The 17,482-nt window shown below is 44.7% G+C and overlaps 1 protein-coding gene across 1 annotated transcript; it reads right to left on the bottom strand.

Annotated features, from left to right (window-relative positions):
• Window positions 1-202: 202 nt before the first annotated feature.
• On the bottom strand, window positions 203-4,551 carry LOC124698916 (mannose-6-phosphate isomerase 1-like). The gene is made up of 4 exons (XM_047231306.1): window positions 3,987-4,551; window positions 2,664-2,876; window positions 1,143-1,409; window positions 203-780 (listed from the first exon to the last, which is right to left on the bottom strand). The coding sequence occupies exons 1-4, from the start codon at window positions 4,539-4,541 to the stop codon at window positions 460-462; spliced, it is 1,356 nt and encodes a 451-aa protein (XP_047087262.1). The 5' UTR covers window positions 4,542-4,551; the 3' UTR covers window positions 203-459.
• Between the last annotated feature and the right edge of the window lie 12,931 nt (window positions 4,552-17,482).

The raw sequence follows: 17,482 nt of genomic DNA, 5'->3' as shown, positions 1-17,482 counted from the left end.
TCTACTTTCTGTACAGGTTGAACATGAAGCAGATGGGAACAAAAACAAGCATTGCCAACTTTCTTCAGCACCAAACCAGGCACGAGACAGCGGAGGCTTTCATTTTTCATTCACTTCTTTCTTTCTGATACAAAGTAACCTCCATCCTTTCCGATTCCCATTTACACAAATAGACAGTTGAAGCTCGACAACAACCTGCATCTGCTTCCCCCCAGCTTATTGAACACTAAATGACTTTGAATACATAAACATGATTAAGATATCAACGAATGGATTTGCTCTGGATTTGCCTATACACTATGATAACTTTGGCTAACTAACCTCCTTGCAACAAGTACAGTATTCTTGATATAATGTATGTAAAGCCGGTATCGCTGTCCTATAACAACACTGGGTGATCCCTCTTGCAACAACCCCTGCCTTTCCATTGGAGGTTACTGACCTGCAGGGTTATCCATGTCAACAGAAGAATCTGCTGTTCACTCCAGCTCTGTACAGCTGCAAGCGCCCGGGGCCAGAAGCATGGAGCTTGACCTCGGTGCGTGGCGGCACAAAGAAAACATCCCCTTCCTTTGCTTTTCCTTCACCAGACATGCCATCGGCCTGGATCTCGCCTTCGCCAGTCATGACAAGAAAGATGGACGGGCCGCGTACTGGCGACATTGTAACCGATTCGCCTTGAGGTAGCAAGTAACGATCGACTTCAAACTCGTCGAACGGGGGTGTGTAACGAGTTACATAAGGCTGTACAGAAACTCCTCGTAAAATTTCTGGGAACATCTGCATGGACAAGTTTAAATGCTTATTACTTTGGGAAATAGAGGTGTTTAGGAGAACAATCATCATGGGCTCATTGGGTATTCTAACTAAAGTTTGTTGATGTCATCAAACTCCAAATGTTTTAAAAAAACAACTCTTATTGTTAAACCTTGTTGTGAACAACCGATTTTGGCACTAGTAATATCACCAAGTACAGTTAACCTGTAGCGAAAGAGCACTACTGACTAGTTGTTAATAGATGTTGTTGAGCTGCATGCTAACAAAATGAGCACACCATGCCAAATAAAGAAGCTGCATGCCAACAGATTGAGATTCCAAACAGGACACTAATGGTACAAATCAAAGAAGCAAGAAAAACAAACCTGCTTGTATGTCAGCATGGAGCAAAGAGTTTGGACATCTTTGTACTTAGGAGTCAGACCAGCACGAATAACATTATCTGAGGTGGCCATACACTCAACACACTCTCCCGACAGATATGCATGTGGTTCATTGGCACCAATGTAAAGTGCTTCGCCAGGGCTGAGCTTAACATAGTTAAAGAAAAATGCCGATAAAACACCAACATCTCCTGGGTACTTCTGCTCCAGTGATAATATCAATTGCTCCTTCTCTGTAAAGTTTCTAGTCTGAATGGGAGAAGACATGAATGCAGACAGTTAGATTACAAAACAGATTTGCAAAAACACTACTCCAGGAATTTTTCGCCAAACAAGCAATAGCTGCATAAGTATATACTACAAGGTGTGATCCTGACTCATAAGACAGCACAATGAAAGTGGCAGAAACTAAATGAATGAGCTGTGGAGAAAAGAACGAAGACAACAATAACACAAAGGGATCTTATGATTACAATAGCTTTCAGATTATCCCCTGGCTCTACATATCCAACATAAAACTTAATAAGATATTCCGATTAGGAAAATTCCTTCACAGGGTAAGAACCTGTACACGATTTAGTACCTCACTGGGAACTTACAAAAACTAATTTCTACTGAATACTTGGGACTTGCATTACCAACATGATGTTGGCTGCCCACTACACTGCAACAGAATAATTAGTTTTAGCAAGCAGTGATATCACTTTGGTGGCTACAATTCAACCATAGTTACTACCCAGTTGGATCAATTGACTCATCTTTTACTAAATCTTAACATCCATCACCTTCCAAAGTACCTATCCAACTTTATACTCCCTAAATCTTTTGCAGTTGCAATAAATGGTGCTTCGGTGTATAGGAGTTCCACATGTAGGATCTTAGAACCATGAACTACACTACTATGTAGTTAAAGCACTTCTACTTCAATAAACATTGATACTCCCGCATTCCTTCAGTGAAATGAGATGTTACTCTGAAGCAGATCATAAAATTCGTTTTTGCTTATTTTCTAGCATAGCACATGCATTGTATAATTGTAAACAGTCTACCTTACGGACAATTGCAAATTTTAAATTCAGTCAATAAGCTATATTTATCTAAATTTATAATAAAATACAGTTGGTGAGAAAACTTTTTTTTGAAATAGGAACCTCACGAACCCGGAAAAGCAATGAAGGCATTTTATTAACTAATCACAGTGTCCATTTCTTTGTCGGTCTCAACAATTTAGTGTATCATCTACAGCAGGATTGGCCTACATGAATCTCAGGTTGGCAACACTCAACTATGCTTTTACTAAATATACTTTTACTTCAATCATTGTCCAGAAAGAAAATGGAAGAGCTTCAGGGTAGATACACGAACATGGACAAAGCAAATGCAGAAATAATAGAGCACTAGGAAAGGAAAACCATTGGCATCAAAACCTCACATTGAACGCAAACTATAGGTAATTCAAATGAACATGAAATCTCGACATCAATAACTCAGCAAAGTTTTTACCTTACTCTCCCCATCTAGGCGACTCTTTAGTTTGGAAATCGCTTCAGAAACTCCTTCTTTGCTTGTTGCCATTAGCTTAGTAAAAGCTGATTGGAGATATGACCTTACTCCAATGCCTCCATCATGCTCTTTGGCAGCCATAAGCTTCGCAGCATCTTCTTTGCTAACTAACATTCGAACCTCAGGTACAGTCCTCAAAACATCCTTGAGCTCCTGAGCAACAGTACGATTAAATCAGTACATAATTCCTAAAATGATTGATGCTTAGTTAGTTGCTTACAGTTCCAAAAGCTCAGAGTTAATGACATAGACCACACTGTCAACAATCGAGTGTTTGCACTGTTTAAAAAACCTTGCATCCTTTTTGGAAAGAACATAACCAATTCTAGCCAGAATGTGAGAGTTTTATTCATCAGTCAAGACAGCTGGAATGGTTCTACAATATTTAAGCTGCCCCTAGGAAACAAGAATCTGAATAACCATTTTACATGATTCTAATAATTATCCTAACAACCTCTTATTTATCGGCCTGTTATGCGATCAAACATCTATTGCGACATAAAAATAATCAGTCAAACGCCCATTTGCACGACGGCAATTGCAGGGCCACAAAATGGCTGCCACCTACCTAACCAGCAAAATTTTCCAAGCACATCGCTGGATGATATAGACAGAATGTGTTGATGGGGCCAACAACTAAGATGCCATGCCGCCGGGGGGGATATCCAGATCAAGTAGCTGGCCGGCGTCACTGTTTGCTGAACAATGGACCACGGTACCTCCTGATAGGCAAGTGATTTGCGGGCATGTGCGTGTGGTCTGTTTTCAATCACCTTATTCAGACAGTATTTCTAGTAACAAAACAACAGTTGCTCACATAATAAATAGAGAGATGGTACTTAAATGAATAATGAGGACCCCGATTCGTTGGGCTGTCATTGAGCAAGTACACTATTGTATAGTTAGAAATCTGAATTATAGTTTTGTAGAGGTGGTTAGCAGCCAGATCCCGGCTGCACTTGGCATTTAGACATTAGTCAGCTCACCCCACCAACCCATCAGGAATCATGGAAGGAATCTGCTTGGCACGTCAAATAAACAATCCACCTAACGCGCAAATACTTCCCTAAAATCGACTAACTCGCGGCATCAGAGCTGTCCCCATTTATAATCCCTGGTCAACCGCTAAACCAAACCATTGGAAGCATCGCGCAGATGGGTCCAAATGGGAATTAATCGTGCATTCAACACTAGCAGTAGCAGCGCACGATGATGTATGGCACGCACGACGTGCGCACGCACGCAAGGAAGAAACGCACGAACCTGTATGGTGACGAAGCCGCAGAGCGCGCGGAACTCGGTGACGGCGACCGCCATCTCTGGCTTGTGGTTTGCGTCGCGGTACGTGGCGGGTCGTAGCGCGTGCAGCGCCCTTGCGAGGTCCCTGTCCGGGTGCGCCTGGATGGAGAGCGGCTGCGCGACGGAGAGGACCTTGAAGAGGAACGGGAGGTCGCCGCCCCATCGCGCGGCGACGGCGCGGCCGAGGAGCGCGGCGGGGCTGCGCGCGAGCCACTCCCGGAGGGAGACCTCGTCGCCGGCGTCGTCGCCGTGGGAGGCGAGCGAGGACGGGGCGGCCGGGTGGGTGCCCATCCAGAGCTCGGCGCAGGGGCGGCCGTCCGCCGTCTCGCCGGCGAGGCGCGCGACGAGGGAGGCGTCCCCGCGGCCGCCCCACTCGTAGTGCTGCACGGCGCCGCGCAGGCGCAGGACGGCCCTGGGCGGGGAGCAGGGCTCGAGCTCCGGGTCGAGGTCGCGGTCGGCGGGGAGGCGGAGGCCGAGGCCGCCCATGGCGCCTAACCCTAGGGCGAGGCCGAGCCCCATTGGCGCGGAGGAGGGGGCGGTGGAGGAGGACGCCATCGCGGCGGCGAGGGCGTCGGGGTGGAGGAGGAGGAGGCGGGGGGTCGGTTGTGCGCGGCCGTTGGGATGGGTGGCGAGTGGGGCAGTTGCCCGGTTGGGTTTTATGGAGGGAAGGGGGGAATGCGAATGGAAAAGGGGAAAGGGGGAAGAAGAAAGGAGACGAGGAGGAGGAGGAGGAGGAGGAAGGCGACAGCGAGAGGGTGAGAGGGTGAGGTGGGAACAAGTCAAGCCGAGGAGGTAGCCCTACCGCAGCGGTTTGGCTCCGTTTGTGGTGCGTTGGGACGGCTAGACAGTTTACGGCTCGCGTTGTGGGGCCAAAAAGTCAGCCTGTGGTTAAGTCTCCCTCTGTGGTTGGCATGTCCACCGGCCGACACAAAACGGATGTCTAAATTGATCACATGCGTTCGTTTGAGTTGGCTGAAATGGTTGAGTTCAATCGTGCGTCCATTTGCGTTTAGGGGTGCCTCCAGCGGTCCAAGTTAAAAAAAATTAAGATTTTACATTCAAGAGCAACATAATTTACTTGGTTAATAAGGAAAATAAAAGAACTAAAACTAAAAGGTCCAAGTTGCGCCTGCTACCCTAGCCTACTCCTAGTCTTCGTCGTCGGTCACGACGAATTCCGGGGTTGCCCACTGCCAGTTGGAAGCCAGCGAAGCATATGTCGGTGGTGGAGGTGGAGGTGCCTGCAGCACCCCCGACACAAGGATGTCGAGCCTCTTGATTTCTTCGTCTATCATCGTCGTTGGAAGCTGGAACTCCCATCCCTCCTCCATGGCCGCCTGCCAGTCGTGGAAGATGCATCTGACAAACTTCTCATTGTCGTCCTTGGCCTCCTCGTTGTATAAGTCCAGCACGGCGTCGTCCTAGGGAGGCGTAGGTGGTGGCGGCTGCCATACTCCACGAGGTGCAGCAGGGCGTGCAGGCGGTGGAGGTGGACCGAACGGGTAGTCCATCTCGCCGATGAACCCCGCCTTCCTCCTCGGATCCGTCTCGATCCTGCGCCAGTTGAGCCATCGATCGGAGTCGTCGTGTAGGCGGGGTCGGCGCAGAGGTCCGCCGGCATGTACGCCCGTCTGCGTCGGATCTCCATGGTCCGCTCCAGATGGCGCGCGGGCACGGGTGGGACAGGCACCCGGTGGTGGCTGAGCCTCTAGCCGCTGCCCGGCAGGTGCATGTCCCGCTAGTTGTTGGTGAAAGTTCAGAGATGGTAAACCTAGAGGGGTGAATAGGTTTCTACAAATTTTAATTCTTTCTTTGCAATATTAGGCTTTGCGGAATATAACGATGAGCCTAATGCAAACTAGGTGAAGCAACCTATATAAGGATACAAGTAACTCAAGCACGAAGGCTCTCACAGGAAGTTATATCACAAGTAAGGAATTCGGTTAGAGATAACCGATAGCATGCGGAGACAAGGGTTTATTCCCGTGTTCCCTTCCTTTGCAAGAAGGTACGTCACGTTTGAAGGGGTGGAGGTCCCACGAAGGATTCCCCACGCCACGAAGGCTCACCCTATTCTCCGGAGCCTATCCCACGAAGGAATAGCTCACTCGCTTGTGGTAGACTTTGAGGTAGCCTCCAAACCTTCACAATCTTGTCAGGAGCAAATCCACAGCCCGGATGCTTCCGGACCACTCTTGCCCACCTAGGGTTTCCAAGGAACCCTAGAGAGCACGTTTCTTGATGAATACAAGGGGGAATAAGATTTGGCTTGGTAGAACAGTAGATCGGGTCCTCCTCTATCGTTTCCCCGGAGGGATTTGAGTTTGGGTGGAGGAGGAGGGAGATCTGAGGCTTTTGGTGTTTCTAACAATGGAGTATAAGAGAGAGAGAGAGAGCTCAAGAACAGCTTGTAGTGTAGTGCCTACCCCTTCAGAGGTAGAAGAAGGGGTATATATAGTGTCACTTGAAATATGGCCGTTGATGACTTGCCACATCAGCATTTCCCTCAAGGAACCCGGTCAACCGGGCCTGGGCCCGGGCCGTCCGGCACAGGGTCCGGTCAGACCGGGCCAGGGACCGGGACAACCGGTCCAAACCGGAGTGGGGGCTGGATCCTGACCGGGCGGGCTCTGGGACATACTGGACAGCCCCCAGCTGGCTCTAGCGTGGGGGCCGGTTGGCGCCGGGGCGCCCGGCCCAGCACCCGGCCCGACCGGGCATGTCACCGGACGGAGCCGGTCCAGACCGGGCCTGGGACCGAGCGCAAACTGGTGAGGCTCCGTTGCTTACTGGACATCACCCGGCTGGCACCGGTCCTGGGGCCGGTCGGCGCAGGGCTGACCGGTGCTAGGGCCGGTTTGACCGGGCCACTGACCGGCCAAGTGCTGAAATTCCCTTGTTGATTTTTCATCGAAGTGGGGGGTCTCCCATTGCCTTCTTGTTCCATTGATCACCATTATACCTCTTTGGCTAATACCTGGGAATCATCTTGTAGACATGTATTAGACCAAATACTCTAGCACGGTGTCATAATTACCAAAATAATGGATAAGGGTAAAATACCATTACAATCTCCCCCTTTTTGGTATACGATGACAAACCGAGCTAGAGTCACATATAGATATTATGATAAGCTTTAAACCTTGATTTCATATGAGATATTGAGACAGCTCCCCCATATTGTGTGCACTTGGAGAATTTGCGTTTGAATGCAAAGTGCACCATTTGTGGAATATGAGAAGCTCCCCCAATATCTTTAGGAAACAAGCATGGTATGGACATGTGAATATCAAGATATATAAGCATAACACATAATCATCCTAACATAGAGATTAAGCATACAAGTACTTGTTCATACACGAATTATTTAAAGTAGCAAATGGTTCTTGGAATGAAAAAGCAAACAAATAAGCACAAGCCAAATAAGAAGCAAATAAACTGTCAAGCATGGCTTGTGCAACCAAGGAACCCCGTGATCCTAGACTCTACTCTCTTCTCCCTCTTTGGCATCGGAACACCAAAAATGCGAAGAAAAGAGTAGGAATGCTAGCGCTCCCGTCAATAGAACTCGGTCCCTGCGGGTGGAGAGCCATCATCACTAGCATCACCATCACCCTCTTCATCATCCTCATCCTCATCATACTGTTTTTTGCCATCATCATCATCTTCTCTATGTCCAGTAGTATCAGGATCCTGAGCATACCGAGGAGGAAGACCACCATGAGTGTACATGGAGAGATCAAAGTTCTGGAGCATCTCATCATCAATGGGAGGCATCTCCCAAGTAGGTGCATACACAGGCTCCATCTCAGGTCCAGGAGGAGGAACAGGAGTGTTTCTGGCAGCCATGAAGTCATTTTGGCGCCACCTAGTTTCCTGGTTCAAGGCAAGGCTTTGATGAGCAACATCATTGGTGTTTTTGCACATCTGCCACAAGCTGGTCAAGAAACGTGAGGCACCACGCTTGGGGCGCCTAGAGTAGCTGGAGCTAGCAGGGTCATGCCTTTCCTTGGACCGGCGCTCAGAAGGCATCAGTGGCGGAGCCATGAAAAAATAAGAGCCTGGGCGACCATAAGCTAAGAAAAAAAAGCGAGAATCACAAACGGATATTTGAATACAAGGAAGTTTGTCGCGGTGGTACCCCGCGCCCTTGGCTGTTAGACAGTTTTTCATAGTACCTGATATGGAAGCACGGATCAAGAAACATAAAACTGGTAATGTAGCGACATGATTTAGATTTTTCCTATATTGCTCATAAGTATCGCTCGAAAAGTAGAGTGATTTCCTCGCAATTGCGGCAAGAGGCAGAAATGGAAGGGTGTTGAGAGGAGGTCAGAAATGGAAGGGTGAAAGTAAAACTCCTCAATCGGGGAAAGACCGGAAGGATCAAAGTAAAACCATTTGTTTAAAACATATTAAAAATATCCTTTGCTATTAGAAGTTGTATTTTTGGTGGTAAAACAGAAGAAACCAGAAAAGAGAAAACCTTTAATGGTGAGGCGATGAAAAAAGAAAGTAGTAAGAAAAAATATGGGGCGATGGAAAAATAGGGTAGTAGTAGTACTACACAGTAGATGTAGTGCCGGTAGCAAAGACAACACACATCGGTTGAAAGATGTGATGTATGATGGGGCAAGTGTTTTTTATAGATACATGGAAAAAAGAAAGTTGCAGTTTCAAAAGAGGCTACGGATGGTGGAGTAATTTTTATTTGGTAAAATGGAGTAAGTATAGTTTTTTGATGTTACCGCAAAAAAAATATAACATAAATTTCCTAGGTAAAAGAGGGAAGAATGTTGGAGTTTTCTTTTTGAATTGCCGTCGAAGAATTATGCACTGGAAAAATTATAATTCCATACTAAAATCGCAGAATCGAACTGGCATCGTGGTTCTCTTGGGGCGTTGCTAGAATAGGCGCCTAGTGTAGGCCTGTTATGGTCATGGATCAATGCACCAACTTCCCATGGGTTTGTTTATTATTTCGTGGGAAATTGAGCTGCACAAGAAATGGTGAAAAGGAACAATGAGGAAGCAAGCGGAAATGTTGCCCGGGCAAAGAGTCTGCGTTGATCACATTTACGCGACGAATACGTATGTGTGTACGCTGGCCGGACGAAGTCGAGCCCGGGCAGCTGCCCGGGCATGCCGGGCTGAAGCTCCACCCATGGAATACATCATGGCAGGGATTTCCGATCTATCTCCTTGTGTAGGCATCCTGAAGGCTTCCATCTTGATCCGTTGATCTTTCTTATTGTGAGGTGTTGGCATAACCTTATTGATGAGCAGCTGAATGTACTGAGCATAATTTGGAGTCATCCTTTCGTGAACAGAGCGCCTCAGTTCACAGTAGAGGAAATCACAGCCATCAATGATCTTCTGATTTTCAGGATGGCACTAGTACATCAAGTTCAGATGGTATGCACGGCATTCACTTAAATCTCCGGACTTGATGATGAGATTCTCACGGAATAGCTTGGCAAGCACAAGGTAGGAGTAGTACATGCCAGAGATAGTGGGAGGACCAGCTGTGGGTTCCGGAGGATAGCAGAAGGAAATGTCCCCTTTTGTGAACTTGTTCTGAGAGTATATCTTGAAACCATGAGCACGGCCACCATCAAACCCCGTGGCTTCACAAAAATCAAGATTGTTGCAAGTATATTTTTCTTGTCATGTCATCCAAGTCATAGTGCGAGCGGGGTCATCATGAAAGAACACGGTGCAGTGAAATTGCCTCACAAGGACTGGACAATAGCACCCATCATCAGGCGTCAAGCACATGAGATCAAACAGCCCCATCCTTTGCAAGGTATCAACCACAAAGCGATACTTGGTGGCTTGATGCGTCGTAAGAACTTCCTTGTTGATGGCCTTGGGCATCACAATAGTACCATTCTTCATGCACTCTGGAGTGTTGTAGTAATCATCCCACAACAGCTGTTGTGTCTTGGTCCAGAAAAATTTAGCTCCATGAGTGTAAGTGGGTTCCTCGAATCGATAGGGGTTCTCCTCTCGAAGTCTTCTCCAGGCACCAACATGTATTGTGCCAACATTAAACGTTGGCAGTCTCTCAATAAGGTCATCATTCTGTGCTGCTTGTTTATCTTTCTTCCTATTGGCAACTGGCTTGCTTCTTCCCCCAGTTGAGCTACCTGGAACACCACCCTGAGCTGCTTTGCTGGGTACGCGAGAGCTAGTGTGGCACCCCTGAGGCCTCGCAAGCCTTCCTCTCTTGGCAACAGTGCCACGGTTATCATCACTCGAATCACCTGTGAATCAGCAAATAGAGCGAAGATAGCAGTGGGGTAAGTGTACATGTCATCAGGAAATAGGGAGGCCAAAGAGCATAACATATATTCAAGTGTTTTGATGGATTTGTGCGAAGAACTGGGTGACCCGGCATACGATCCGGTCCAACCGTACGAGAGACCGGATGGGCCGGTCTGTCATCCGGTCGACCGGGCCACGCGCCGGACCGGCCAGTTGAGAGGCCGGTTGACCGGGCCAGGGGCCGGGTGCTGTCGATTTGGGAGATTTGCCCAGAAATTCAACCACAAAAACATGCAAAAACTCATAAACTTGAACATATGCTATAGCTGTAGAGTGGAATATGTGCATAGTGGTGTGAGACACTCTAATGACATGAGGACTTACAAACCCTAACCCTAACCCTACATTTTTCTCAACTCTTCCTCAAGAATATGCAATGGGTGAGGAGGACATAGAGATAGAGGGAAAGGGAGAGGGATTTACCCGAAGACATGGTCCTCCTTGCTCAAGGGAACAAAGAGAACACCTAGGGAGAGCTTGAGAGCCAAATCCTCAAGATCTCCAAATGTAGCTTGAGAGGGACCAAATCCCTTGGTGGAGATGATGCAAGTGTCCCGATCTATGATTTGGTGAAGTTTGAGAGGATTCTAGTGGTGGGAAGGTCCTAGGAAGAGGTGGGGATGATGGAGGCGGCGCCCATGGTGTTTATGGTGGAAGGGGGAAGTGAGGAAGAAGACCCACAAGGGGTAACCTCCTCCCCACTTAACCAGCTGCACGACCGGCGCACGGTCCGGTCGACCGTGTCTGGAACCGGATGGCCCGGCGCAGAGGCCGGTCCAACCAGTCCATAGACCGGCCAAGCTGTTTTGCCACATTTTATCTCGTTTTTCCCCTATTCTTTGTGTACTTGTGTGTGTATGTTCAGAAGATGACATGTACATATAGATAGATAGATAGATAGATAGATGTATGACGAGATGAGCATAGACATGGGGTAGGAAACACAAGGTTCTCTAGGCATACCCATTGGAGTGAAATCCAAACAAGATATAAATAGCAACAATGGGCATGATTCGAAGTATATCAAGAGTCATAAATCATTTTGAAATAGTCTTTGCAATACGATCATTTATCCTTGTATAGTCGAATCAATTTGCAATTGAGGCTTAATGAGGGGCGGGGGATTACTCCCCCTATGTGAAAGCGTAAATGTCATGAGACCTTGAAGAGACGTGCTTGGGTCCATATAATGACATTGGGTCTATTTATGTTGCACACATAGGTATGCATCATACCAAGATATGGTAAGATGACTATCCCCATATGTGTTGTGCCTCTAAGTTAGATAGCAAGATAAATGCAAGAATATAGTGCAAGAAGTTATTCAATCTAAGTTTTTAGGATCAAGAATACCAAGTTCTCCTCTCAAGTTTACAAACCGGGCTTCATCCAAAGGCTTAGTGAAAATATCCACCAATTGGTATGTTGTCCCCACATGAGTGAGATCAATGTCCCCATTGGCAACATGGTCACGTAGGAAGTGATGGCGAATGTCAATGTGTTTGGTGCGACAATGTTGAACCGGGTTATTGGCGATCTTTATTGCACTTTCGTTGTTGCATAGAAGAGGCACCGTACCAAGAGACATACCATAGTCTTTCAAGGTTTGCTTCATCCATAACAACTGAGTGCAACAAGATGCCGCGGATATATATTCGGCTTCGGCGGTGGATAAAGCGGTGGAGTTTTGTTTCTTGGATGACTGATGTCTACGCACGCTTCTATTCCTGTAGACAGTGTTGGGCCTCCAAGAGCAGAGGTTTGTAGAACAGCAGCAAGTTTCCCTTAAGTGAATCACCCAAGGTTTATCGAACTTAGGGAGGTAGAGGACAAAGATATCCCTCTCAAGCAACCCTGCAATTACGATACAAGAAGTCTCTTGTGTCCCCAACACACCTAATACACTTGTCAGATGTATAGGTGCACTAGTTCGGCGAAGTGAGATGCAAGTAATATGGATGAATATGAGTGGTAATAGCAATCTGAATAAAATATGGCAGCAAGTAAACATGCAGTAGAACAGTAAATAAACGGTGTTTCAATGCTTAGAATCAAGGCTTAGGGATCATACTTTCACTAGTGGACACTCTCAACATTGATCACATAACTGAATAAACAAATGCTACTTTCTGTACACTCTCTTGTTGGATGACAAACACCATTCATTGTGTAGGGCTACAAGAGATCCCTCAAGCCGGAGTTAACAAGCTCCACAACATTCGGTGTTCATATTTAAGTAACCTTAGAGTGCATAATAGACCATTGCAATTATACCGAGTACTAACATAGCATGCACACTGTCACCGTCGGACTATGAAAGGGGAATAGATCGCATCAATACTATCATAGTAATAGTTAACTTCATAATCTACAAGAGATCACAATCATAGCTTATACCAAGTACTACATGATGCACACACTGTCAACATTACATCATGGAGGAGGAATAGACTACTTTAATAACATCACTAGAGTAGCACATAGATGATATTCAACTAGATCACAAAGCTCATGATCACATAAAGATCACATAAGAGAGAGAGATCAACCACATAGCTACGGTACAGCCCTCAGCCTCGGGGGAGAAGTACTCTCTCCTCATCATAGGAGACAGCAGCGGCGATGAAGATGGCGGTGGTGTTGATGGAGATGCCTTCCGGGGGCACTTCCCCATCCCGGCGGCGTGCCGGAACAGAGACTTCTGTCCCCCAAATTGGAGTTTCGCGATGGCGGCGGCTCTGGAACTTTTCTCGTATCGTGGCTTATCCGTCTAGGGTTTTCGTGACGGAGACCTTAAGTAGGCGGAAGGGCAGCCTCGGAGGGCCCCTGGTGGGGCCACACCATAGGGGGCGCGCCCCACCCCTTGGCCGCACCGCCCTGGCGTGTGGGGCCCCCCTGGCTCCTCTCTGGCCCTTCTTCGGTGCTCTGGAACCTTCCGGAAAAAATAAGATGCTGGGCGTTGATTTCGTCCAATTCCGAGAATATTTCCTTTGTAGGATTTACGAAACCAAAAACGGCGAGAAAACGAGAACTGGCACTTCGGCATCTCGTTAATAGGTTAGTTCCGGAAAATGCATAATAATGACATAAAGTGTGTATAAAACATGTGATTATCATCATAAAAGTAGCATGGAACATAAGAAATTATAGATACGTTTGAGACGTATCAAGCATCCCCAAGCTTAGTTCCTACTCGCCCTCGAGTAGGTAAACGATAACAAAGATAATTTCTTAAGTGACATGCTATCATAATCTTGATCAATACTATTGTAAAGCATATGAGATGAATGAAGTGATTCAAAGCAATGGTAAAGACAATGAGTAAACAACTGAACATATAACAAAGACTTTTCATGAATAGTACTTTCAAGACAAGCATCTATAAGACTTGCATAGGAGTTAACTCATAAAGCAATAGATTCTTAGTAGAAGGTTTTGAAGCAACACAAAGGATGATTAAGTTTCAGCAATTGCTTTCAACTTGTAACATGTATATCTCATGGATAGTTGTCAACATAAAGCAATATAACAAGTGCAATAGGTAAACATGTAAGAATCAATGCACACAGTTCACACAAGTGTTTGCTTCTAAGATAGAAGGAAGTAGGTAAACTGACTCAACATAAAAGTAGAAGAATGGCCCTTCACAGAGGGAAGCATGGATTACTATTTTTGTGCTAGAGCTTTTCATTTTTAAAACATAGAAACAATTTTGTCAACGGTAGTAATAAATCATATGTGTTATGTATAAGACATCCTATAAGTTGCAAGCCTCATGCATAGATTACCAATAGTGCCCGCACCTTGTCCTAATTAGCTTGGATTAACATGGATTATCATTGCATAGCATATGTTTCAACCAAGTGTCACAAAGGGGTACCTCTATGCCGCCTGTACAAAGGTCTAAGGAGAAAGATCGCATTTGATTTCTCGTTTTTGATTATTCTCAGCTTAGATATCCATACCGGGACAACATAGACAACAGATAATGGACTCCTCTTTAATGCATAAGCATTTAACAACAGATAATATTCTCATAAGAGATTGAGGATTAATTGTCCAAACTGAAACTTCCACCATGATTCATGGCTTTAGTTAGCGGCCCAATGTTCTTCTCTAACAATATGCATACTCAAACCATTTGATCATGAAAATCGCCCTTACTTCAGACAAGACGAACATACATAGCAACTCACATGATATTCAACAAAGGTGTAATAGTTGGTGGTGTCCCCAGAAACATGGTTACCGCTCAACAAGCAACTTATAAGAAATAAGATACATAGCTACATATTCTTCACCACAATAGTTTTTAAGGCTATTTTTCCCATGAGCTATATATTGTAAAGACAAAGAATGGAATTTTAAAGGTAGCACTCAAGTAATTTACTTTGGAATGGCAGAGAAATACCATGTAGTAGGTAGGTATGGTGGACACAAATGGCATAGTTTTTGGCTCAAGGATTTGGATGGACGAGAAGAATTCCTCTCAATACAAGGTTTAGGCTAGCAAGGTTGTTTGAAGCAAACTCAAGTATAAAATGGTGCAGCAAAGCTTACATATGAACATATTGCAAGCATTATAAGACTTTACATCGTGTCCTTGTTGTTCAAACACCTTAACCAGAAAATATCTAGACTCTAGAGAAACTAATCATGCAAACCAAATTTTAACAAGCTCTATGTAGTTCTTCATTAATAGGTGCAAAGTACATGATGCAAGAGCTTAAACATGATCTATTTGAGCACAACAATTTCCAAGTATCAAATTATTCAAGACATTATACCAATTACCACATGAAGCATTTTCTGTTTCCAACCATATAACAATTAACGAAGCAGTTTCAACCTTCGCAATGAACATTAAGAGTATAGTTAAGAACATATGTGTTCATATGCAACAGCGGAGCGTGTCTCTCTCCCACACAAGCATGAATTTATTCAGAGAATGAAAATAACAAAACGAAAATAAAAGCACACAGACGCTCCAAGTAAAGCACATAAGATGTGACGGAATAAAAATATAGTTTCACTAGAGGTGACCTGATAAGTTGTCGATGAAGAAGGGATGCCTTGGGCATCCCCAAGCTTAGATGCTTGAGTCTTCTTAAAATATGCAGGGATGAACCATGGGGGCATCCCCAAGCTTAGACTTTTCACTCTTCTTGATCATATTGTATCATCCTCCTCTCTTGACCCTTGAAAACTTCCTCCACACCAAACTCAGAACAAGCTCATTAGAGGGTTAGTGCATAACCAAAAATTCACATGTTCAGAGGTGACATAATCATTCTTAACACTTCTGGATATAGCACAAAGCTTCTGAAAGTTAATGGAACAAAGAAATCCATCCAACATAGCAAAACAGGCAATGCGAAATAAAAGGCAGAATCTGTCAAAACAGAACAGTCCGTAAAGACGAATTTTTCAGGGGCACTTAACTTGCTCAGATGAAAAAGATCAAATTGAATGAAAGTTGCGTACATATCTGAGGATCACGCACGTAAATTGGCAGATTTTTCTAAATTTTCTACAGCAGGGGCGGCTCAATTTCGTGACAGCAAGAAATCTGTTTCTGCGCAGTAATCCAAATCTAGTATTGACTTTACTATCAAAGACTTTACTTGGCACAACAATGCAATAAAATAAAGATAAGGAGAGGTTGCTACAGTAGTAACAACTTCCAAGACACAACAAAACAGTAGCAAAATAAAAACATGGGTTATCTCCCAAGAAGTGCTTTCTTTATAGCCATTAAGATGGGCTCAGCAATTTTAATGATGCACTCATAAGGATGAGAGTTGAAGCAAAGAGAGCATCGAAAAGCAAGTATGAAACAAATTTAAGCCTAACCCACTTCCTATGAAAAGGAATCTTGTACACAAATAAATTCATGTAGAACAAAGTGACAAGCATAGGAAGATAAAACACAAGTAACTTCAAAATTTTCAGCATATAGAGAGGTGTTTTAGTACCATGAAAATTTCTACAACCATATTTTCCTCTCTCATAATAGTTTCCAGTAGCATCATGAACAAACTCAACAATATAACTATCACATAAAGCATTCTTATCATGAGTCTCATGCATAAAATAATTACTACTCCCAACATAAGCATAGTCATTCTTATTAATTGTAGTGGGAGCAAATTCAACAAAGTAGCTATCATTATTATTCTCATCATCAAATATAGGAGGCATAGTATAATCATAATAAACTTTATCCTCCATAGTAGGCGGCACCAAAATACCACTATCATTATAATCATCATAAATGGGAGGCAAAGTATCGTCAAAGAAAATTTTCTCCTCCATGCTTGGGGGACTAAAAATATCATGCTCATCAAAACCAGCTTCCCCAAGCTTAAATTATTCCATAGAATTAACAATAATGGTGTTCGAAGCGTTCATACTAATATCATTGCTACTAGCATGCAAATAAGATTTCATAGGTTTTTTAATTTTCGCATCAAACAATCCATATTTTAACTCAGGAAATAGAGTAAAAAGATCACTATTATTTTCCATTATGCCTAACTAGTGAACAAGAAACAAAAAGATGCAATTGCAGGATCTAAAGGAAATAGCTTCGAGCACTCACACACCGGCAACAATGCTAGGAAATAGCTTAGTAGTCGGAGGATGTGAATACCTTTTACCTTACCTCCCCGGCAACGGCGCCAGAAAATAGCTTGATGTCTACGCACGCTTCTATTCCCGTAGACGAGTGTTGGGCCTCCAAGAGCGAGAGGTTTGTAGAACAGCGAGCAAGTTTCCCTTAAGTGAATCACCCAAGGTTTATCGAACTCAGGGAGGTAGAGGACAAAGATATCCCTCTCAAGCAACCCTGCAATTACGATACAAGAAGTCTCTTGTGTCCCCAACACACCTAATACACTTGTCAGATGTATAGGTGCACTAGTTCGGCGAAGTGAGATGCAAGTAATATGGTTGAATATGAGTGGTAATAGCAATCTGAATAAAATATGGCAGCAAGTAAACATGCAGTAGAACAGTAAATAAACGGTGTTTCAATGCATAGAAACAAGGCCTAGGGATCATACTTTCACTAGTGGACACTCTCAACATTGATCACATAACTGAATAAACAAATACTACTTTCTCTACACTCT

Source organism: Lolium rigidum, chromosome 3 (genome assembly GCF_022539505.1).
Source record: "Lolium rigidum isolate FL_2022 chromosome 3, APGP_CSIRO_Lrig_0.1, whole genome shotgun sequence".
NCBI classification, from domain to species: Eukaryota; Viridiplantae; Streptophyta; class Magnoliopsida; order Poales; family Poaceae; genus Lolium; species Lolium rigidum.
The sequence above is the reverse complement of the archived record's forward strand: the minus strand, read 5'-3'. Positions and strand labels throughout refer to the sequence as shown.